The following is a 24,743-nucleotide window of genomic DNA, read 5'->3' as shown; positions in this document are numbered from 1 at the left end:
GGATAAAGCAAAGCATATTTCGGGCCCATCGTACGGAGCTGGAATTTTGCGTCTACAAATTTACGGAGGGCCTCTTGAACTGCAGTAGTATGTTCCAGGTAAAAAGAGAGGGCAGTGCCTTGGTATTGCACCAGTACATTTTCTCGGGCCTGGTGGGCGACAGTGTCACGGTCCCTATAATTGAGCTTGCAGGCAATATTCGGCCATGGAGGAGCCCCTGGGTGGGGTGTAGGCCGAGAGATCTATGAGCTCCTTGCACAATAAAGGCCTTGTAGAAATGATCAGTTCTAAACACTTCAATTAACAAGGACTCAATAAAAGGTTCAGGCCCCCCATGTTTATAGACTATGCCAGTCCTATTATGCGAATATTGTTTCTCCTCGTCCTCGCCTCCAGGTCTTCATTCTTTATCGCTACAGACTTGAGTAGACATTCCACATGCTCCAGTAGACGCATTGTGTCTGTGGTTTGAACCTTGTCCGAGGAGATACGCTTTTCGGCCTCGTCCAGTCTAGCGCCATGGTTCTCCAGGCGTTCCCCCATTGTGACGAGTCAGGTAGTCAAGGAGTCGTATCTAGAGTCTATCGCGTGAAACCCAGCACGAAGTTCCGCCATAATGGCTGCAGTGCCATCTGCCCCATGTGGTTGCTCGTCATGCTCCGACCCATCTCCCCTGTCAGAGCTATGATCAGTGGATGTGCCCTGTTTGGCAAAGTTCAGCTTGCGCTGTTTCGGGTCCACACGACCAATGTCAGAGCTGTGTGGGGGCCGCTGTTCAGCAAAGCGCACAACTGCAAGAAGATCTGGGGCCCTCACCACACCCAGATGATAGGGGAAGAAGGAAGTGCCTCCCACACTAAAACGGAGAAAAAAGCTATCCTCCGACCACTGCGCACCTCTGCTACGGGGTGGGTCTGGCTGTAGATTGCCGGTATAGTGGGCAACGTTTGGGCCAGACTATAAGGGCAGGGATGTACCCCTCGAGTAGTGCCAGACCCTGAACCCTGGGCTATGCTCTTGATTGCGAGACTGGATGTTCAAAGGAGTGGACCCCCATGATGTTCATCGAGACACCAACAGCTGATTCCTGGACTCCAGGAGGCACAATGCACTCTCAGATCATTCAAGTATGCCCTCCTGTCCAGGCAAAGTGCCACATGTATGGTGGAGGGGTGTCCCTAAAACACAGGAGTGGTACTATCACAGCCCTCAACTCATAATCCACCACCAGGCTTGGGTCTCCCAGGTGCGCAGAGGCTGTGGCTGTCCTCTCACGTAAATAACAGGGCCCCCAAGTGAAAATCACAGCAAGCACCAGGGGAAATAGTGGAGCTCCCCGGCCATATTCATCAGTACGCAGGGCTCTGGGGGCATAGGACACTCTCCCGCTCTGGCAGGGTAGTTAACCAGAACATTCGGAGGTGTTCTAGAGTAGGGGAGGAGATGGGGGAGGCGGCTGCGGTCCCACGTCGCACCGGAGCTGGTGCGTGTAGCAGACTCACTTGCTAGGACTCAGCTGCTGCTGCCCTGCCCCCGATGCTGCATAGTATTGTGCTCAGGCATCCACCATTACCCATCAGCGCACCGTCGTCCTCTCCTTCGCAGCCGAGGTGAAGCGGGTAGTCGGGGGACCCGACGGAGTGCCGCTGCTCTGGCCTCAGGCTCATACATGGACCCTCCCACCATGGGGCCTCTGAGGCAGGATATGAAAAATCAAAGGGGAGAGCAAGGGATCGTGTTCACTCTAGATGAACAGAGAGTACTCCTGTTCTCCTGGTCAAGGACTGAAATAAACAAAGAGAGGAGTACCACCATAAGAAAAAGAGAAGATTTCCTAATGGGGTGTTTTGACTGGCAAAAGGAAAGAATTTATCCTTTTGTAATAAACCCCTCACTCACCAGCCTAGTGGTGACATGCTTCATCATCGGGGTCCACCATATCCATATATACGGCCAAAGTATCTCTATATGTGTGTTGGACCAACACACATATAGAAATACTTTGGCCGTAACTACCCTCTTAGTATCTCGCCACCCTTTTTAATATTGTCCAGTTGCTTCAAAATGAAATTCATATTTTCAGTAAGTTAAACCAGGACAATTTTTAACACTTTTTTTGCACTTACATTCACAACCTGCTCCACTGTACTTCAGGTGTTGTAGCACACCCTGGTGACGCTAGGCCACCAGGGTGGTCCCCGATGATGAAGCATGTCACCACTAGGCTGCAATAACGGTTAGGCAGTATAAGATATAAAGGATTTATACGAATATATAAAACATATGATAAAAAGAGGCGTACTCCTACGATGCCTCCCTAACTAGCATGGGTGTAGGTGTTAAGCCAAGAATCCCTCTAGGACCCGAGGGTGGGAGGGCTCGGGATTCTTCCTCCTCTAAGGGGTCTTTTCTCTCTCTTTTCGTAGATTAGTTTAATGGGGCGACAGGCACACTGCAAGTTGGGGTGGCTTTCGGGTCTAACGCAGGGGTGCAGGGTGGGGGGTTGTGTTCTAGGGGCTTTCCTGGAGGTGGGGGGAGGGGCTTTTTGTTTCTTTGTTTATTCCGAGGTTCTATTTCGTTGCACACTCTGTCCACTGTGCCTGTTTCTTTATGGGGGGAGCACAGCTCACGTTTTTGGAATGGGGGGTAGGGGGCTGCGGGTGCTGAGTTGGAATGTTAATGGTCTGGGTGATAGGATTAAGCGGGGGATTGTTTTACAGTATTTGAAACGTCTTTCACCGGAAATAGTGTTACTGCAGGAGACACATCTGATAGGGAATGCTTGCCAGGCATTGAATAGAAGGGGATACCGTTTGCTGGCACATTCAGGATTCACTACTGGGTTGAGGGGGGGCGGGTGTCCTGGTCAGGAGTTCCCTCCCCTTGGAGATAAAAGATACTGTGCTAGATGATAGAGGCCGATACGCGGCCATTACAGGTCGCTGGGAGGGGAAGACGATCTCGGTTCTCTCTGTGTATGTCCCACCGGGTTTACAGTCCATCACGTTTTCTGATCTGGGTAGAGTGGTATTGAAATTCCCTCTAGGCATGTTGGTAGTTGGTGGGGACTTTAACTCAGTTGTTTGTGGCAGCGAGGATCGTAACCCCCCCCCGGACTCTTTTGAGGTCACAGTTATGGATGAGCAACTTCCTGGATGCGCTGGGTTTAATGGATTGCTGGAGGCACATGCACCCTGGACAGGCACAATATACCTTCTATTCGGGAGTGCATGGGAGTCTCTCGAGGCTTGATTATATCCTGGTGCCAGCGGTGCAGATGGTCTCTGTGAGGGAAATTCGACATCTCGCTCGGGAGATCTCGGATCACTCCCCTCTTTGGCTCACGATTGTGAGAAGTTGGCCTGATATATAGTGCTCACTATTCTAGTGATCACTGTGTATCATACCAAACGATCCTTATTGATGATTGGTTGCAAGTCAACCTTATAGACCAGCTATTCTAGTAGTGTGGACAAAAGCAGTCTTTAGGCTAAACTCTAGAGGGCGTGTTAAGCCAGCTGTTTTACCGTCACATATACCCCTTGAACACCAAGTGAAAGGACACCACACAAGTTGTCAAAAAAATAAAGGATATTTATTAAAAACAAGTCTACCCTGAACTCTTTATGAGTCAGGGAGCTAAGCACAATACAAAACTCTTACGAAAATACTTCAAGTTGCACAATTTACACAGATGCCCGAGGGGCACGAAAAACCATATACACTAAAAGTGGAATGCGAAATACTAGCAGGAAAGTAACAAGATCCAGAAGCTTCAGGATCGCTAGGACTACACTACTAAACTCTAAGGTTAGGAGCAGGAGGCCTAGGGAGATCGGGTGCAGAGTGTGCACTCTCACGCGGGATGCTGGACAAAGTCTATGGAGGCTAGTATTTCTAAAGTTACTGTTTTCGGACGAATCCGACTAGGTAGACTTAAAACGAAAAAGGATCTGGACACTTGGATAGTGAACCTGCGTTGGAACACCGAAATGCTTGAGTTACCTAGCCCAGGGGCTGTGGCTGCATAGGGTTCAAAAGACGTCGGGAATCCTCGTTGTAGTCTATGGAGCCTGAAAGAAGAAGTTGCTGGCAGGCGACCAGTGAAGATGTTCGGGGTGATCCAAGCCTGGATCGGTGATGGAGACGACCTGAAAGCAGAGGGGACTCAGTTCTTAATCACTAGCCAGTGATTATGTGGGCACCAGGATGGCACCGGATGAAGTCACCTCGACCAGGTGAGTGGGCGACGCTGGACTCTGCAGTCACACGGGCCAGGAGGCATTGTTGGCGACCAGGCTGGAGGTGCGAGCTGTCCCACGAGGGTGTCTGCTGTTGGCGATGCTGGACCCAAGATGGGGGCAACAAACCTTGGCAAAGGCAAGCCCACGCGGTGAAGTCAAGATGGCGTCTGGAGTGGACCAGGAGGGTCTGGGTGCTCCTCTTTTGGGAGGGAGCAAGGGCCAGTCTGGAGCAACCACACCAGCGGTGAAATCGTCGTGGTACGTCGTCAGGAGGGCCACTAGCCAACGGGCAAGTGACCGGACAACGTGGCAAGCAGCAAAGAGCAGAAGGGTCCCACGCAGATCTCGAGGATGCTGGGGGGCTGGACTTCGGTGCTGGAGCTGCTCTGGGTTGGGGCTTCTCAAACCCACATGCACTCACTCGAGGGTCCCTCGGAGGTCGTGCTGGTTAAGCGTCGTGCAGGTTTTGAAGATGGCCGGTCCCTCAGGTCTCGTCGCACCCACGAATCTCAGCTGGGCTGATGATGCAGGTAGAGGTCAGAGATGCTAGGGAATCCGGGTCTCGTCGAGCTGGTCAGTCTTGATCCGGAGGATGGACGTGCAGCAAACCGCGATGCTTAGGTGGTGCCTGCGGGTGCAGGGTGGCTACTCCTTAGCCACAAGAGAGAGTCTTCAGAGAAAGTCAAGAGTTCCTTTCGTTGAAAGTAGTTCAAGATTCAAGATTATCTAATTTGGGAAGGGGGCCCGCTCCTACCTTTATTCTAAGAAAAGGGGCTGGCACGCGACTAGGTCCTGCCCATGGGTGGGACCAGGAGGGGGGTGGTTACACCCCTCTCCCTTGTCCGGACTTTCCCCAGCTCAGGGGCTGGGGTGCCCCTGGAACTGGTTTGAGCCGGCATATGCACAGTGAGCACCGGGGTGCCACTTGCAGTCACCTTCCTCTCAGCCCTGCCTACCTGGGATACACAAAACCCTGTCTGGGATGGTGCTAGCACCGCCCCTGACAGGAAACCCTTTGTCCGAGCTCTCCTTGCTGGAAGGACTCCCAGCAGCAGGAGGTCAGACTTGTGTCTGTTTTGACAGCATCCATTTTGTGATGCTGAGGCTCGAGTTAACTTTAACCGGGGTTCACAGTTACATACATGTCGTGTCCCTCTAGAAGGGTGGAATGCTAACCCTGTCGCCAGAATTGGCGAGGGGTTAGTATTCCAATTCGTATGACACCTTTCTCGACATGTTTTGATAAAGCGATACCAAAGTTAGCAAATAACAGCGAGGATTATAATGCACCTAACACCTTAGCTGCTTCGCAAATATCCCTCCCCAGTGCTGCGCTGTCCATTGGTACTAGTGCTGAATGGACGTCCAATGGTCGTGCGCAGCACTGGGGAGGTAGCGCTCGTGACGACCGTTGGCCGTCAGCAGCGCTTAAGAGGTTAAGAGTATATGGTACGCGTTATCATGGAACAGCTATTAGGACTTGGTTCCGCAAGCAGCAAACGGGCTCAGATCATGCCAGAGCACCATCTCACATAATTCCAAGCACTCTGCCTTCAGTATTGATAAGGCCTGCCATAGGAGTGACTGATAGGAATATATGTGTCCATTTTAGAGTTAGATATAGGAATACTATATCTAAAGCAAAGGGTGATTACACCACCTTGCCCCAGCTGTCGTGCAGCCAGTTGTGTCAGATTTGGGTGGCCAGCCAGGGGTGGCATAATACATGCTTCAGCCCCTGGTAGGCCCTGGGTACACCTATGCCCTGGATACCTAAGGTATGCTGTACAGGGACTGATAAGGGGGCCCAGTACCAATTGGTAATTGCACCTAAGGTACATGTGTGTCGATTTAGAGAGAGAACAGCTAGGCTGTGGGTCTGATTAGCAGGCCCACAGCCAGGGAAAGTCGTAAACCAGTGAAGCAAAAAGCAAAAATCGGGGGTGACCATAGGATTGCAGACCCCACTCTCCTACAACGATTGATGTACAATTGGGAGCTGAGGGCCGGGTTGCCCCAATTAACCCCTGGCACCTACGCAATCCGAAAACCAGGGCTGAGGTGGTCAAATGTATGGTCCATTACTTTGTGGAGAACGTTGGGTCTGTGTCCTCTTCAGTTTCCCTGTGGGAGGCCTATAAGACGGTTATCCGGGGTCAAGCCCTGTCCCTGATTGCTAGCGCGAGGAAAAGCAAGAATGAGGAAGTGGTGAGATTGGAGACTGAAATCACAGCTCTGAAAGAAGAGTTGGAATCTGGGGTTACATCCGAGGGTTTGCATGTTTTGGCCCTTAAACAGGCCGATTACAGAGCGCTGGTGACGGATGCGGCGAGGATGATGAGTCGTGAGCAGCAGGGGCGTTTGTATGATGTTGGTGATAAGGCCGGGAAGTTGATTGCGTGGTTGGATAAGAGAGAAAGGTTGAATCGTGTGGTGCCTGTTGTGGTAAGAGAGGACGGTGAACGGGTTACTGTGGACCCAGATGAGATAGTCACGGTTTTTGCTCAGCACTTTCCGAAGGTCTACGCGCCGGTCTCGGACAGGCCGGAGGAGGATTCACATTTGCTACTTAGGGATATCGCGCTGCCTAGCCTTTCGGAGTCAGACAGGGAGCTTATATAGGTGGATTTTTCTACTGATGAAATAGCACTTGCTATCCGCTCCCTTCGCTCAGGGAAGGCCTCCGGCCCGAATGGTATCCCGATAGATCTGTACAAATTGTGTCCAGACAAGATGGCGCCACACCTTCGCCAACTGTTTTTGGAAACGCGAGATCTCGGAGCTCTTCCCCGGGATCAGAGATTGGCGTCCAATGTTGTCATTCACAAAGACGGGAAGTCCTGTGATCAATGTTCATCATATAGGCCGATCTCGCTTCTGAACAACGAGCCCAAAATTTTGGCGAAACTTTTGGCGAATCGTCTGATTACGGTGATCAGTGATTTGATACACCCTGATCAGTCCGGGTTCATTCCTCATCGGAATACGGCTCTCAATCTTTGCCGCCTTCACGGTGTACTGGCAAGGGCAGGGTCACTTCGTGAGACGGCCATCTTGGTTTCTTTGGATGCCTCAATGGCCTTCGACACAATAGAATGGCCGTATTTGTGGGCGGCCCTCGCAAAATTCGGTTTTGGTCCTAATTTTATTGGCTGGGTTAGACTTCTTTATGAACAACCACTGGCCCAAGTGGTGGTCAATGGTAGGGCCTCGGAGCCTTTCGTCCTTGGAAAAGGCACACGACAGGGCTGCCCGTTATCACCGCTCCTCTTCGGCTTGCTCTTGAGCCCCTTGCTGCGTGGCTTAGGTGGGAGCCATCGCTTAAAGGCATTAGTTGGTCCTCTGACTTTGAGGACCGTATATCGTTGTACGCCGATGATATTCTGTTATACCTTACTTCCCCTCGTAAGTCACTAGGAGAGTTGTTCCACGTGTTACACTCCTTTGGGAGCGTTGTTTAGAGCCCTCCCTACCTCCTGCCAATATTCCCCCAGTGTAGGGCAATCCCAGAGCATGTGTCCCAAGTCCGCCCCCAGTGTACTACACCTAGGGCAGGTCGCTTGTTCCACTCCAAAGTACTGCTTCAGTTTCCCTGGCGTGAGGTATGCCCTATGAATGATATAGAAATGTAAAAGTTGGAATCTGGCGTTCCTCGTGCTCTTCCTCGCCCTCCGTAATAGTTGGCCCCAAGTGGCATCAGGAATCTCCATTTGGAGGTCCAATTCCCATTTAGCCTTGAGGGCAGTGAGCGGCTGCAAGGCCTCCCACAACATTCTAGAATACAGACAGGTCACCGCCTTAAAGGTCCCCGCCGCCATCATCGCGTATTGGCACACCATAGAGGTAGCGGGTTCCTGCAGGCCTTCGCCCCAGTGGTCTTGCATGGCGCCCGTCACTGCCGCGTGTAGGAGATAATCACCTCTTGGAAGGTCGAAACGCTCCTGTAGCTCTTGGAACGGAAGCAAGGCCCCGTCCTCATAAAGGTCGCCCAGCATCTGGACCCCAGCTTCCTCCCAGCCCAGCAGTCTCGACCAATCCCCACCATGAGGCAGGGCTGTGACCATTCCCAGCGGGATCTCAGGAGCATACATGCGACGGATTCCCGCCCGTTTACGCGCTCGGTTCCAGCAAAGCCCAAACGTCTGTTCCTCCACTGTCAGGTCTCTGATCAACAGCTTCTGATGAAGAGTGATATACGCAAGCACATGCTTCGGAGTGCCCTCATCTCTACTGTGTTCTGGGCCTCGATACACTCTTGCGACCTCCTGGGTAAAAGTTTGCAGCTGAGCCGCTAGGTAATAGCACTCAAAATCAGGCACCGCCATACCTCCCTCATCCTTGGGTCGCAAGAGGGTGTCCAGCGCTATTCGCCGCCGACCCGTGCCCCATAGGAACGCTATAGTCAGTGACCTCAGGCATCGAAAGACTGAGCCGGGTATCCATATCGGGAGGGTTCTAAAATAATATAATAGCCTAGGTAATGCCACCATTTTCAGCAAGGAGACACGACCTGCCAACGAGAGTGGGAGAGTGGCCCAGAAGTCCATACACCCCTTCAAGGCGTTAATGCAACGAGTGATATTACCGTCCAACATATCTGCAGGAGTATGATACACGTAAACGCCCAGATAGTGCAGGCAATGAGGCTCCCATCTGAGTTCCTGTGCGGTGAGAGGGCACGGCTCTCCCCGTCTCAACGGGTACAGGCAAGACTTGGTCCAATTGACCTTCAGGCCCGATAACCGCCCGAATATTTCTAGCAAACGTCTCGCTCCCATCAATTCCTCCTCCGCATCGGCCAAAAACATCAACAGGTCGTCCGCATACAACGAGATGACGTGTGGCCTGGCCCTGTAGACCAGTCCCTTATAATAGCGGCCAGATCTGGCTTCCGCTGCAAAAGGCTCCATTGCCAACGCGAACAAAAGGGGGGAAAGTGAGCATCCCTGCCTAGTGCCGCGTCGTACCGGGTATGGACTCGAGATCAACGAGCCCACTCTAACTTTAGCCGTGGCTTCAGTATATAGGACTTTGGTCCAACTGATATAGCCCTCCCTTAGTCCGAAACGCCTCATCACTTCGTATAAATAGTCCCACTCTAGGCTATCGAAAGCTTTCTCAATGTCTATGGAAAGCACTAAAGGAGTAGACTTCTCCGGCAACCGAGTTCCTAGCAGCCTAGTCAGTCTGCGGATGTTGTGGGTGGTGTTTCGCGTTGGGATGAAACCGCACTGATCACTATGGATCAGGCCTGTCATGTGGGTCAACAATCTATTCGCCAGGATTTTGCTCAGTATCTTGTAATCCGTCGTGAGCATTGACAATGGGCGGTAAGAGGAGAGGGCGTCACTCGCTCTACCAGGTTTCAACAATGGAATCATAAGGGCCTCACACATTGACCGCGGCAGTCTACCTCGCGACTGTGCCTCGTTGTAGACCAATTGCAGTTGCGGGGCTAAGTGCTCTATATATTTGCTATAGAACTCAATCGGCAGGCCGTCAAGCCCTGGGGTTTTATTCCTAGCCATCTGCTTCACTGCGCACCCTATTTCTCCGACCGTTATAGCTCGACCCAGCTCCTCTGCCTCTGATTTCTCTAGCTGTGGCAACTGCAGCCCTCCAAGGAAGGTGTCCAATTCCTCCGCCCCGCCCGTCGGTCCGCTCTTATACAGACCCTCATAGTACGCCCTGAACCTATCCAGGATCCCGGCCTGGGTGTGGCAGAACCCGCCTCCCTCCTCTCGGATAGACATGATTGGAACACCCCGCCGAAGCGGATTGGCAAGCCAAGCCAGCATTGTCCCCGCCTTATCGCCCTCCGCATGCGCTCTCGTCAGATAGACCTTGTGATCGAAACTACGCAACCGTTCCAACTCCACCACCATTGCTTCTCTGGCTTTACTAACCCCCTCTTGAAGCTCAGGATGATTTGGGCGCTCACGTTCTTTCTCTCTCAACTGCCGCTCCGCTCGACCAAGGTCGTCCAACAATGTTTTGCGAGCAGCCGCAACGGTACCAATACAGTGCCCCCGGACCACTACCTTAAACGCATCCCACTCCACAGCCCTAGTGGAAGTGGATCCACTGTTCTCTTCGAAATATCGTGTCACTCGCTCCTCCAAGGCCTCCCTGAATAGCAAATCATCTAGGGTATCAGGTTGTAGCCGCCAAGTCGGGACACAATTGACTTCTACCATCCAGTTCAGGGACAATAACAAAGGGTTATGGTCCGACAACGTGCGGGCCAAGTACTCCGCACTTCCCACCACTGCAAGCACAGGTGAAGAGCACAAAACACATCTAACCTAACATGAAGGTCGTGTATACTAGAGTGGAAGGAGTAATCTCTCGTGGTAGGGTGTAGTGTCCTTCAGGCATCTCCCAGGTCCCAACTCTCTTGCCAGTCTAATCTTCGTTTCGCTACCCTATGTATCGGTGAGGAGTGCAATGGGGGATGAGACCTATCTAACACGGCATCCACCACTGAGTTGAAATCCCCTCCCATGATCATCGGCCCCGCCAAGTAACTCGCCAGTTTGCCCGAAAGCGCTGTCAGGAAAGCGGGCAAATCCACATTCGGAGCATACACACTGCAAAGTGACACTATTTGGCCCCTAAGTCTCCCCTCGACAGCCACAAACCTACCCTCTGGAAGTACCACTTTTTTGGTGACCTGGAAGGGAACCCCAGCCCGTATCCAAATCAAGGCGCCCCTTGCAAAGGCAGAATATGTCGTATTAAACAGTTGCCCCCTCCACCTTCTCTGCAGCGCTACTCCCTCCTGTTTGGTGAGGTGCGTCTCTTGAAGAAAAGCTATATGCACTCCCCTACGTTTCAGATATGCATGGACCTTTTGTCTACGCACCATGGTATGGAGACCCCGCACATTCCAGGTCACACATTTCAGAGCCCCTGTATTAGCCATACTCCCCTGCATCCCTGGACATAACAATAACATCCTTCGACCATGCGCTCATGCCAACACAATACTGACCCCCCCACCCTCTCCAAACAAATGAGCCCCACATCCCTCCGATCCCAACCTGAGCTTCCCCAACTACTCTCGGTTCCCACCCCCCCCAGGACAGGACCCCCCACAATTGGAAGAGAACCCATCCAAACTGTTGCAACTGAATAACCCCCTCAAAGAAAGGCACTATAATTCGCAGTCTCCACTGCGATGACCTTAAGGGCCAGTAGGGCGCGGACCGCTACCGAAGGAGTTCGTTAAATCAGATCAGTCACGCATCTCCCGCCCCATGATCCCCCCATGAAAAACTCACGAAGTCCCATAGAACGAAAAGCTGCGCACACGGGCACAGCGCCCCAGTGTCTGACCATCAGGCCGTTCCCCAAATCAAGTGTCTCAGGCCTCGACGATCTCTCCAGACGTTTGAGGCGTGACGACAGGACCCTTGGCGCCCCTGAATTCTGAGAGTTCCGTCTCCGATCCCGTACCCTGCTCCTCCGAATCCGTGCCCTTCCCAGACTGGCTCCGCGCCGTACCAGAGAGATCCACCACCGCCTGTAGGGCAGCCTTCCTCTCTGCCTCAGTCTGCGACACCGATGGTTTCCCAGTCCTTTGCCGATTCTTGCGAATGTGTTGGGATTTCCTAATTGGCTGTTTCTTTTGAGCCTCCTCCGCCCTGGCTCTGGCCCCGTCCGTTCCAGCCTTGTACGTGTCCCATCAAGCCCAAGCGTCTGCCGAGGAGGTAAACAAAAGCGACTTGTCGTCCACCACCACCCTTAGCTTCGCTGGGAAGAGAAGGGAGTATTTGATGCCCTCTCCACGGAGCTAACGCTTGAGCGACAGAACACTGGCCCTGAGTCTCTGGGTCTCAAAAGTGTGGTCCGGGAACAAGGTGACCCTGTTATTGTCAACTTGGAAGGGCCCTGCTTCCCTCGCCCTCTGCAGTAGCCAGTCTCGATCTTTGTAGTGAAGCAGCTTAATCACCACCGGGCGAGGCGGCAGGCCGGGCCGGGCCGGAACCCTGTGTGCCCGTTCCAGGGAAAAGAAAGGAGAGAGCCCCTCTGGCGCAACTTCAGTGCGTAGCCAATTGTCGAGGTAGCCCACCATGTCGTCTCCCTCGATTTTTTCCGGAAGGCCCACCAGGCGTACGTTGTTGCGCCTACTCCTATTTTCTGCGTCCTCGGCTCTCCTCTCCAGCACCTTCAACCTGTCCAGGGCATCCACCATCTGGGCCTTCACCACTGCGTGATCCGGGATCAGTTCTTGTATGGACACCTCCATATTCTTGACTCTGTCCTTAAGCTTATCATGGTCCGCCTTCAGGAGACCCAGGCCCGTCGCTACCTGGGCGATGTCCTGCTGCAGGGCGTCTTTTGTGGTCGTGATGGCCTCCAGTATGCGGTCTTGCATGCGTTGGAGAGCAGGGTGGTCGCGGTCCGCTCCATCCAGCGTGCCCGAGTCAGCCACTCCGTCCCCCTTTCCTTTTGCTTTTACCATCCCGGCTACAGCAGTTACTGGCCCCCGGAGTCCCAATCAATCTCCTCGTAGTCGTCCGCAGTGCAGGACCTCGCCACTGGATAAGACCCCAAACAATGGGACCGGGGATCTAAGACACCCGCCGGGCACTGTACTGTACGGGTCTCACCCGTGGGGTCAATCCAATTCTCGGAAGCCAACGCCGATGACGGGGTCTCGAGGCCCTGGTCTATGCGTGGAGAGTTGGAGTCGCCTTCACAAAGCCGCCGCCATTTTGGGGACCTCCCCGGAGATTTTCCCAGTGTCCTCGTGTCCCCGTCAACTCGCCACCAAAGCGAGGAAGAGGCCACCCGTACTTGCTTACAGGGTCGAGAGAGGCCCTCCGGTCCGGCAACCACCGCTAGTACTGGGTCAACAGGAGAACCAGGCTACAAGCCACCTCCGCTCTCCACGACACTCGTCCAGGCCTCAGGGCGCCATCTTAGATTAATGTCTATCTCGCCCGAGGCACTTGCTAGAGGTCGATTTTCAGGACAATAAGCAGCCACAGGTCGCCCACTCCGAACGCCGTTGCCTCCGTGACACCTTTAGACCACAGATTTTTCGATTTTCGTTGGAATTCGCGTGGATAATCAGGATGATATCTGGGATCGGGCGCGGAGCTCCGGGCTCACGCTGCCTACCTCCTCGGCATCAAAGCCACACCCCCCTCACTTTGTGTCGTTCATATGAGCAATTTTATAGTTCAAATGACCTCCATGTAGAGAGAACGAAAACATTTTTAACACAGTAATAGCCAAAAGTTCAAAAAATTGGTTCATGGCGTCATGTACGTAAACCGAATCCCCAATGCATTTCGAGCAGGATGCTCTTCGTCAGGGGGTTAAAGTGGTACTGGGAAAAAGTGGGAAAAAAAGGTAAGTAAGTCAGGAGCCGAGTGTTTTGAAAAAAGAGAGATAGTAAAGTACAGAGTTAAAACCAGTTCCAGATATAGTATACATGGCGAAATGAAACACTGAGTCCAAGATTTACAGGTTGCTGATAGCAGAAAAAGTAGGGAAATAGAGTAATCACCCGATACGTGTGGTGCGCAAATCAATTGAAAAGTAGTGAAGTTGGTTAATATGGAAAGATTCGAGTGAAAGTATAAAAACGGAAATCAAAATCGTAAGAAGTTAAACACCAGCCGGATGCCCAAAGTGAATCTTGATGTCATAAGGAAGATGACTTTGCGTCGTGCAGGAAAATGCGATATAGGAATCACCTTAAAAAATGCGGAATAGTAATCACCGAAGAAGCTATGTTACCAAAAGCTGTGAAATAGAATTAGTGCGGTGACAGAGATACATAGTCACTTACCAAATGTGCCGAGTTTAAACGAAAAAGTCGCGGGTTGAAAACGCCATCGGAAAGAAGCGGAAGTAACAAGTGATGCAGTGCATGCGTCTGATTTCTTCTAGCGTGTGAGGTAGAAAACGGACTAAGTCAGTAGGGAAGTAATAAAAAAAGAAAGAGGGGCAAGAAGTGAAAAGAACATGGGGAGAGGCGTGTTCCCGATGTATGTGAATAAGATGGCTGAAAAAATAAATGGTGGAAATGGGGTGTGCAAGAGCAGTGTTAAAGTTAGAAAACAAATATGAAAGTACGAACGAAAAATGTGAAAGTGAGAAAAAATAGGAATAAAAGGGATGATGTAAAGGTGAAATATATAAGAAGAGAAATGTAGAGGTAATATATGAAAAAGAGCAAAAGTTGCAGAGGAAATATAGAATAAGACAAAACTGTAGAGTGAAGAATGGTGAAGCGGAAGATGCACAGAATAAATTCAATACAAAATTAAGGTACATTGAGTATGCAGGCACAAAATACTGAAAAACCAACAGTGGATAGTAAATCAAGTACATAATGCGAATTAAAGGAAGCTGCTAAATTCCAGACGTTCGTTGAGTCCTTTTGGTACAGTGGTACCGAGTTTGAAAATCCAAAACAGTCTATCATGCAACTATCATGTCGACAGTAACGCAAATAGCAACATGCGTAACGTTTGCTTCCTATTTTTGTGAGCAACGAAAGGCACTATTATAATATTATGTTGCAATTACTGTGTCAACAGCAACACAAACAGTAACATGCTTAACATACGCTTTCCATGTCTTTTTGATTATAGAAATTATGACGAAGACGTAATGGTGCAATTTGATTCATTTTTTTACATCTCTTAACTTGGGGATCTGAATAGGTAAGAGGTTGATTTTAGGATAACATTAGCATGGCTTTCATTCAGCTCACAGCATCAAACTGTATTAATTAAACATTTAGTGAAAGCCATAACGGCACCTCCCTGACTGTATGTGTTGGTGCAAACAATACTTGCATACAGCAAGAAAACCTGTAGCTCATGGTTACTAGATACGCTATGCCTGGAAGCATCCCACAGCAACATTGATCGATCAGCATCAAGTAACTCCCATTTGAAAGTAGTCTGAATACTGGAGTGAACCAGCTGCTGGGGCACCACTTAATTGACAGGATAAGTTTACAACTGAACCGTTACAGGCCCCATGAAGCATTATATCCTGGCATATAAGTGATCCACTTAAAGATTTCTTGCTGTTTGCACTACTTAGAAATACTTCTTTTTCCCCAGTCCGGCATTGAAATCTGTACGGTAACCCCCAAGATTTTTTGATGAACTCCCCATCAATTTCTTCATATTTGCCTGCCTGCATTTGTTCAAGGCGATATTGAAATTTAAAAGGAGTGACCGGAAGAGTTATGTGGCCCTGGATTAACCATTCAGTGGACAGTGATTCTGCCACTGTTAAAGCTAATCTGTCCAGTTTTTCAATAAGCACCATTGTATACATTGCTCCCCTTTGTGCCATCTCTCTCTGTTTTTCTGTTATATTGTATGACCAATGCAGAGATGCGCTGTTTATGAAACACCAAGACACATAGCCTGTGCGTAAAGATTGCAGTGTCCAGCTTAATAACATAATAGAATGCAATTGTGATTGCCCATGTTGTAATATGGACAGATCCTGTTCTAGTACATCAATAGCAGAAGATACAATGTTGCCTAGTCAATATATCCTGAAGGTTAGTGTAGTTTACCCATTGTCCACCATAGCTAGAGCTTTCTCTAGCTTTATACGATCAATTTCTCGTAACTTCCCAGCGGCCTCTTGTGATGTTTTCCAAATGTCATTATAGACAGCATAATAGAAAAGTTTTTGACGTGGCTTCCTAGGACCTAATAAAATAATCCCTTAGGTCCATATCCTCTGTAAGTAAATATAAGTGTTGTTTCACATGTGTAAGTGTTGAGGTCTTTAGCCAATCAAGGCATAAACTCCCAACACTGTATGATGTCACCACCCCACGGTGTTGTCTCTGTACAAAGCGTGGATCTGGCTTGTTGATAATAAACCCTTTGGTTATACCCATGAATCTTTCCTGACATCTATTGGTGTCTGTGGGCCAAATCAGCCATCTCATCCAATCAGGGTCAATGTTATTATTTGCATGATCTCATCTAGATTAATCCCCTCCTGTGATGTAATGTTACTACCCTCAGTGTGTGATGGTATGGGCATCCGAGGTGTATTTAAATCCTTGTTTTTGGCTAGTCCAAGACAGGTCGTTTGTTGCACCGTTTCATTAAAAAACTTTGGGCCATATTATCAAGCCTGGGCGATAAAATTATCTTCGCTTTATCGGCAGGAAACTGCAGCTAAAGTGGCGATAATGGGCCTGATAATAGGCTCTATGGAATTCCAATCGAAGCTCATGTTAGATGTCCTTCACATCTAACATGGGCTTCAATTGGAATTCCATAGAGTATTGCTCAAGCAAATGTTTCCAGATTCAGCCTGATGCCTTGGAAATTCAAAGGAAAGGAATCTGCAGCTAGATAGAGTCTCTACTGGATAATGTGTTACTGAAGGTAAGAAACTTGTTTGTTAGTTCCACATCATGGTCACACAATTACTAGGAGCAACGTAAGTTCTTTATTTTTGGAAAACAAACTAGTCTAGTGCTGACTGACAGATTGAATTCTTGTGCAGCTTTAATAAAGTCATGTGTTGTACCAGTGGTCCAATAACGGCTATCATACTCTAAATATTCTGAAAATGGTAAATCAGCTGAAACAAAGTGCCTGCTTGCAGAGTGTTGCAATAGCAAATGTTGACACACAATTGTGCAATTGTGGATAGAGATGGGTCTATCACAGAAATGCTCATTTGCATGACAAATTGTAAGGGCTAATGAAATGTTCTATTGAGATCAGTAATTTTCTGTTCAATCAAACGCATTAAATCCAGACCGACATTTTGACCAAAAAGGTCAAGATGTTTATAAGAGTTTGATTGTGCAAGTAAGTTTGTAATATCTACATCATGAAGTAAAGCCTGGTATTGGTTATGCTAAGAGCTAAGAAAATAGTTGACTTATGGTCTTTATATTGCGCCCACGCCATGAAAAACAATTTTTAAGCCCTTTTGAGTTTGAGAGGGAATTAAACAAGTATAGGATTATGGCCAGATGCTAGAAGAGGTGGAATGCAACTGGTGGGGTGTGTGCTTTTGTCAGGGTCATGGTATTGGGCTTCATGGTGAAGCGGAAGGGAATTCCAGCTGGATGAGCCAGTGATGTTCTCTGATCTTCCTTCATGGTGCTTATACCTAGTGTTTTCCTGGGAGAGCAAGACAAAGAAGTCAGTGTTACTCTTCCAGTCATTTTCCGCGAATCAGGCTCACGTTCACTAATGGCAGCGCTTGCAGGATACCCTGTCCTGAAAAAATTGTCTCTTTGGCCAACATGGTCTCTGAAACATGTTTGATTGCAATCTCATTGTCTGATTATGTAACTCCTCTACTCCTTTTTTGCATTAGAATTTCTTGCAGGATAAAAAAAACAGTAATAAGTCAGGAAAAAGGAGTAAGGTTAAACTTCCTTTATGGTGAATCTGGTACTCTTAATCCCAAGGCTTTCTACTTTTACAAAAAACCAAAACCCAGCATCATTTTCTATTTCTTTTATCCAGTATTGCTAGTGTGAAGTAGCTGGAGTGGTGTGTAGGTGAGTGTGGTACATTGCACAGTTATGTAAACACTTCCGATGTAATGTGCACTCAGTAAGTCTAATCAATAATAATTTAAATACATTTGTACCATACTATCATTTTGTACAAGTGTAAGTGTCCAATCGAGATTTAAATAAAAAAAATATTCTTATTATTTATCAAGATTGAAGCTTTTGATTAGATATTTTCTTTAACTATCATAGATCTTCTTTTTTGCAACCACACCCAACGTGTTTTGTCTCCATTAGAGACTTTCTCAAGGCTTGAAAGTGCAACATATCATATTCTTGTTTCCTTATCCATGTATCTTTTATTCATAGCCAAACTTTTTTTAATTGTCTATCCTTGTGCTATTTAATTTCTCCAGGATCAGGGTATATGCTTGAAAGCAAGGATTTGTACATGTAAATCTTGAAAATGCTTGACAGTGAATAAATATATGTGGATAAGGAAACAAGAATATGGTATATTGTACTTTCAAGCCATGAGAAAGTCTCTGAGACAAAATGCATCAGCTGTGCTTGCAAAAAAAATCTATGATAGTTAAAGAATGTGTCTAATTGAATGCTTCAATCTTGAAAAATAAGAATAATTAAAAAAACTAATTTGGATCTCAACTGGACACTTATATTTGGACACAACGATATTATGATACTAATTTGTTTAAATTATCATTGATTGGACTTACTGAGTACACATTATATTGGAAATATTATGGAAAGGGGTCCAATGTTGACCCAAATGGGGTATTAGGAGCAGCAGACCCAGTAATGATTGCACTGGATAAGGACTTACAAAAAGTGTATTATAAATTGAACAAGTTGTATGAACATTGAGTACGGGTGTACAGAATACAACAGCTGCTATTGTGAATTGTTTGCAATTATGTAAGCACATGTTTATAATGGTAACTTCATATATCTAGTTAATTCTCCTCCCTTTCGTATGAATCTGTGGGCGTCCAAAGAAAGTGGTCTTTCGTTCAAGGTGTGTAACTTATCAGGGAGAATGAATATTGTTCTTTGCATTACGATTCATGAATATATTAAGTTTCCTATTTTATGTTTGCAGGAAAAGAAGAAGGTGCTGTTGCTGCTATGATCTTTAAAAACACTGCAGAATGTCATCAATGGTATTTTAGTCAATTGCATATCATGACAAGCAATGTATAAATGCATAGAAATGTTATAAATAAATGCAGAACGAATTTGGTTTGTTCCTAAAATCTATTTAGCAGGCAGTCCTCTAAAATTAAACATACCTTGCTCAGTCTCATAGCACTATGCCTTCTGATTCCTTCCAGCATGAGAGGTCATTCACATAGACCTACAGAAAACACTAATGTTGCAGGAGATTATTAATATTATTTTTCCAGCGTTTTATATAACGCAAACTTGACCCGAAGGTATCAGGTATCAGAGTGCTTTCCATGAGCACCAGTTGCGTTACATAAGGACACATTCAATGTTGTTGGGCACGGGGAGATTAAGGGGCACATGCATCAACCTTCAATTTTGCAATTACCAAATAGCGATTTTTAAGAAATTGCTATTTGGTCATCGCAAAATGCAATAAAGGGTGAAAATAGCGATTCTCTAATTGTGATTCCTTAAGAATCACAATCACAATTAGGAAATTGCTATTTGCTATTGTGATTTCAGGTGGGAATGATTTTGTATTGCCTAAATTGTGATTATCTAATTGGTAATTGCAAATTAAGTAATGTAAAGGCAAAGATCCCCTTGAGGTGCCCTAACACAAAACAGGTGCACATGTAAGGCACACACATGTCTTATGGTCATGTGTGCGCCACATAGCACTTTTAAAAATGCAGTTTTGTGCATTTTTCAAAGTATGCACACATAAATGCACAGTTTCCTAAATGCACAGTTCGCATTTAGGAAAGGCTTCTGGCATATGCTTTAGGAAATCGCAGATTGCAATTCCCTATTTGCATTCGCAATTTAGGTAATCACAAGAAAATTCGATTACCTAAATTGCAAGTTAAAGTAACTTTCATGCATTAGGAAAGGCCATTTTGCGATCGCAAATGGCCGATTTTTGCGAATTGTACTGTTTGCGATTGCAAAATACATTGATGCAGTACCCCCAAGTGATTTCCTAAGAATCACAGGATGTTGAGCGTCGCTGCCAAGACTTGAACCCAGTTCCCCAGATTTGAGGTCGACCACCCTAGCCCTTAGGCCACATCCAAGGCTCTTTCTATTGTAGAAGTGTTGTGGACCAAGCGAGTCCTAGAAATAGGGAATGCACCCATCTTATAGCAAATATGCACATGGTTCAGAGAATTGAAGATCGCAACCATTGAATGGAAAAGATCATTCCCTGCTTCTTACCCAAAAACATGAGCTGATATGCAGTGGTGTGCTTTATTATCTTCTCCTTCCTGAAACATACATAGCTTATTCTATCTTTCAGAAAGCAGCAGCATTCTGAACTTGTGTAAAGGTGGCCCGGCTATTGCTTTGCTTGACTACCGTGCCTGGTTGTCCAGTCACTGCCTGCCACAGCATGGCAGTGTCCTTCTGCTCACCAACATATAAATATTATTATTGCTCATTGAGCTCTACTTATCACCGTACTTAGGGTCTCTCAGCGTTGTTAAAGCTCCACAGGTCCTGGTATGTGATGCTAAAACATCTGATACTGATAAAACATTGATAAATATTATAAAAGCCACATTTTGAGAGAGGTTTTAAACCATCTGAAATCAGCACAAGCTCGTATATGGTGTGGAAGCTGATTCCATTGCTGGGAAGCTAGGTATGAAAAAGATCGGCCTCTATACCTGGTGGTGTGGATGTGCTGAGGATGTAACAGGACAGAGCTTCCTGCTGGAACTAAGACTCTGAGCAAGGGTATACCAATGCAGTTTGCCCTACAGACAGAGTGGTCAATTTCCATACTAGGATTGATGGACCTGACAGAGAAGTTTGAACCCCAATCACTTTTTTATAGGCAGCCAGTGGAGGGTTCTGAGAACAGGTTTTGAGAGCAATCAAGGTGGAAGATGGGAGATTAACCATGCAGCAGTGTTTTTTGAGCACCTGGACTTTGGAGAGCAGTCCTTCATTCATGGCGACCACAGGTAACTGATTGTGAGGGCCGGGACTAGGGATTTTCTTGACTGAAGCGGTAACCGCTGAAATACCTTTCTGAGAGGACTCATGATTCCAAAGCCGGCAGCTGTGATGGCATTCACATGTGCCCCCATAGAGAGGTTTTCATCCAGAATAATACCCAGGTTTTTCAGTACTGCTTTTGGGATGGGAACTGGGTCCAGATTCCGAGGTCACCAGTCCTCCAACCTCTCTGAGTGAGCAGTTGCAAACAGTTGACTTGCATCCACAAAGTGATCTTATGCAAGAAGTCACCGAATCTTTCTTTAGTGGAATCCAGGTTAGGTCCCATAGTGATGACAAGTTGAGTTTCCTCTTGATGCTAGATGACTTTAAAACCAAAAGATTGGGGTGTGGCGGTAAGGAGGTTTGATTTTGTTCCTTTCGATGACAGACCTGCCTCTCAATGGCGGCTCCACGGAAGAGAGCAGCGTAAGTGGAGGCCCGAAACGTGCCAGGGATTGTCCCTGGAGGGCTCAGTGGTCGGTTGTATGGTGTCCCTGCTACGAAGAACAGAGGAGGAGTGCCTGAGGCAGCGGCTCGGAGAGGGCCTGCCCAGCTTGGGGTGAGGTCACAGGGCACCTCCGGCGGGAGGTGGGAGGTGAGACTACCAGAGGCCCCGGCTTCAGGGCCTGGAAGGTGATGCGCACTGCTGCGGACTCCGGGACCGGGAGAAAGCGGTGCAGAGGCCCCATAATATTGTACCAGCTGGGGTCGGATTGGGAGTGGGACCCGACTGGGCTGCCGGATTTACTTTTGCTTCTATGGCCGCACCTGGGGGTTCACAGTGGGAGCAGCCTAGAGAGCACTAGTGGACGCTGCCCAAGCCGCCTGGTGTTGAAATCGAGGCCCCGTCTTGTGGCCCCTCTGTGAGTTGGGTGCCGGACAAGTGCTGCGGGAGCGCTGACTGTGGCGACAGCCGTTACTTTAAGCCAGAGGAGGTGCCCCCGGGGCTCACTCCTCCCTCAGGTGCAGGAGTGCCCTGGGCACCCACATAGAGGATCATGACGTCATGACGTCATGGAGCCCATCAATGGAGGGTGGGCCTCTGTGGACTCGGGCACTGTGGAGGTCTCCCTAATTAGAGCAGGTTTTCGGAAAATGGACGAAAAGGTCAAGGAGCTCATGATAGTCACTAGTGCCCTTCAAACGGACACATCAGAACTCCAAACGCAAATGCTTGAAATGCAGAAGAAGCAGGAGAGGATGTCGCAGCAGCTCGATGACTATGAAGGTCAGGCCCGCCGTAACAACATCTGAATTTTAGGGGTCCCGGAGCGGACGTAGGGGCCGGCGGCAGACCCCTATGTGGAAGATCTCATCATGAAGCACCTCAAACCTAAAACTCTGTCCAGCTTTTTTTCTATTGAGAGGGCTCATAGGGTACCAGGGGGCAGACCAACGCCTGGAGTGCCCCCGAGACCCCTTATTGCCAGGGTATTCAACTACAGAGACAGAGATGCTATTCTGCAGACTGCGTGCTCCAGTCCACCCCTGTAGATAGATAACTACGAGGTGGCTTTCTTCCCGGATTTCACGGCCAAGGTTCAAGCCCAACGTCAAAGCTTTCTGGAGGTGAAGAGGGAACTACGTGATCAGGAAGTAAAGTACACAATGATCTTTCCGGCGAGGCTGAATGTGGAGTCGGACGGCAAGCTGTGGTTTTTCGACTCTCCGGAGGCAGTATGGGAATGGATGGAGGGCTGGAGTATGGTGGGAAGCCAAAGACGAGACAGAGTGGACAGACCTGGTCAACACAGAGGGCTGCAGAAGGAGACGGTGCACAACGGGTCGCTGGAGGAAGAGGGCCAGCGGGAGGAGAAGGACTGATCGTCCGCGGCGGCATGGAGGAAGAGCTCATGCCCACCTGAAAGCGCAAGAAGGGGAAGAGGGGGGGTGGGAATGCCCATCATGGAGGGACTTCCTAACACAGAGGACCTATTGCAATGCCGCAGACTGATGGGTTCTATTGTTGTGACCTGAATGGGAATTGACAATATTCACAAGTGGATGGCTAAATTATGACTTAATTGTGATGTTTACATGCGGGGAGGGGGGCTGGATCACCCCGTGCACTTTCGGCATTTCAAGGCAAGAGAGAGGCACTCTGCCATGTTTGGGAGTGGGTCGTTTTAAATCCACGGGCAGGGGGGCAGGGAGGGGGGCGGAGAGTTGGGATTGGGGGTGTGTGTTTGAAGGTACAATGTTTGAATGTGCAGCTGGGACATTCATTACTGGACATAACGTTTACAATTCTCTTGCTGACCTCATTGATCCGTTTCATTGTGGCTCATGTTGTGATCTGGGATGGGGGGGACAGACATGGGACAGTTTCTGCACTGACGTGGAATGTCATCGGGATGGGGAAGAAGATATAGAGGGGGATAGTGCAACAATATTTGAAACGTCCTTCTCCTGATGTGGTATTGTTACAGGAGGCGCACTTGGTGGGGCAGAAGACGAAGGCCCTCACTAGATGGGTATATAAACTCTAGGTTCATGCTGACTACACTTCCGGGTCGAGGAGGACGGTAATTCTGGTAAAGAGGTCCATACCCCTCGTAGTTCGTTGGGTATGGGTGGATTTGGCAGGGAGGTTTGCAGGAGTGGATGCCCAATGGGATGGTAGAGACCTCAACATAATATCAGTCTATCAGCCGCCTGCTATGGGTAAATTGGCTTTGGAGGACCTGGGTGGGAAGCTGACGGGGTTACAGGAAGGTACACTGATTATGGGTGGAGACTATAATATGACACAGTTGACCGCCAGCCACCGAGGTCAAAGGCGAAATCCAACACCCTGATGGCCAACTTTACGGAGGCGTTGGGACTGGTGGATGTGGCTCGGGCGCTCCAGCCCACAGACAGGCTGTTTACCTTTTTCTCTAGCATGTACCAAAGCTTATCCCGTATTGACTACTTTCTCACACACCCATCAATGGTAGTAAATTTTGTCAACTCCCTGGTTTTACCGAGGGGTATATCTGACCACTCCTTGGTGTGGGTGGAGTAAACACACTGGGAAAGACAGGCAAGCACCACCATCATTCTGAACCCATGGCTTTTGCACATACCAGACATTAAAGAGGAACTCCGTACACAAACAGAAAATTAATTTGCCGAAAATGTGTGTTCGGTCTCGTCCGCTCAGACAATATGGGAGGCGTACAAGGTAGTTCTGAAAGGGCAGGCCCTATCTTTGAAGATGGAATATATCGCTAAGAAACGTGAACTTTTGGTGCATGCGGAAACAGACCTTCTTGACCTGGAGCGGGAACATGCACAGAATCCCTTGCCTGATACTGCCCATAGGCTTTGGTTGAAGCAAGATGAATATAGGATAAAAACCCGAGAACACATGTTGGCTAAGCATCGCCACACCCAGCGCAGAATATATGAAATGGGGTACAGGACGGGCAGGACACTGGCTTGGCTAGAGAGGCGAGAACAGGGGTCGAGATGGGTGCATACATTGATAACGTCGGGAGGGGGCTCCGTGACACATCCGCGGGACATAGCGGAGGAGTTTGCTGCTCACCTAGAACAGGTATATTCCACCTCTACTCTCTACAAGGAGGAGGACTCAAGCCAGCTCCTTCGGGATAGTGACGTCCCGACCCTTTCAGAGGCAGATAGGGAGACCTTAGATAAAGATCTCTCGGGCGAGGCATTTGGTAAACCTATAGGGCAGATTAAATCGAGGAAGGCGATGGGACCCAACAGTATCCCGGTTGAATTCCTGAAAGCCACTGCCTCTCGAAGGATAGCGGATTTGAAAGCCATGTATGAGGAGAGCCTGGAGGTGGGGCGGCTTCCAGTGGATCAGA

At 48.6% G+C, this 24,743-nt stretch overlaps 1 protein-coding gene across 1 annotated transcript in view; it reads left to right on the top strand.

Annotated features, from left to right (window-relative positions):
- The window catches only part of LOC147690382 (uncharacterized), a 2,590,730-nt gene that overhangs the window by 1,509,943 nt on the left and 1,056,044 nt on the right, over nucleotides 1-24,743 (top strand). Inside the window, exon 33 of the mRNA XM_086936677.1 lies at nucleotides 18,848-18,908. Coding sequence (XP_086792803.1) covers nucleotides 18,848-18,908 — 61 coding nt within the window. The remainder of the gene's footprint in view (nucleotides 1-18,847; nucleotides 18,909-24,743) is intronic.

This window comes from Lissotriton vulgaris, chromosome 9 (assembly GCF_964263255.1).
Source record: "Lissotriton vulgaris chromosome 9, aLisVul1.2, whole genome shotgun sequence".
NCBI lineage: Eukaryota > Metazoa > Chordata > Amphibia > Caudata > Salamandridae > Lissotriton > Lissotriton vulgaris.
Note: the sequence above shows the minus strand (reverse complement) of the source record. Positions and strands in the feature narration are given on the sequence as shown.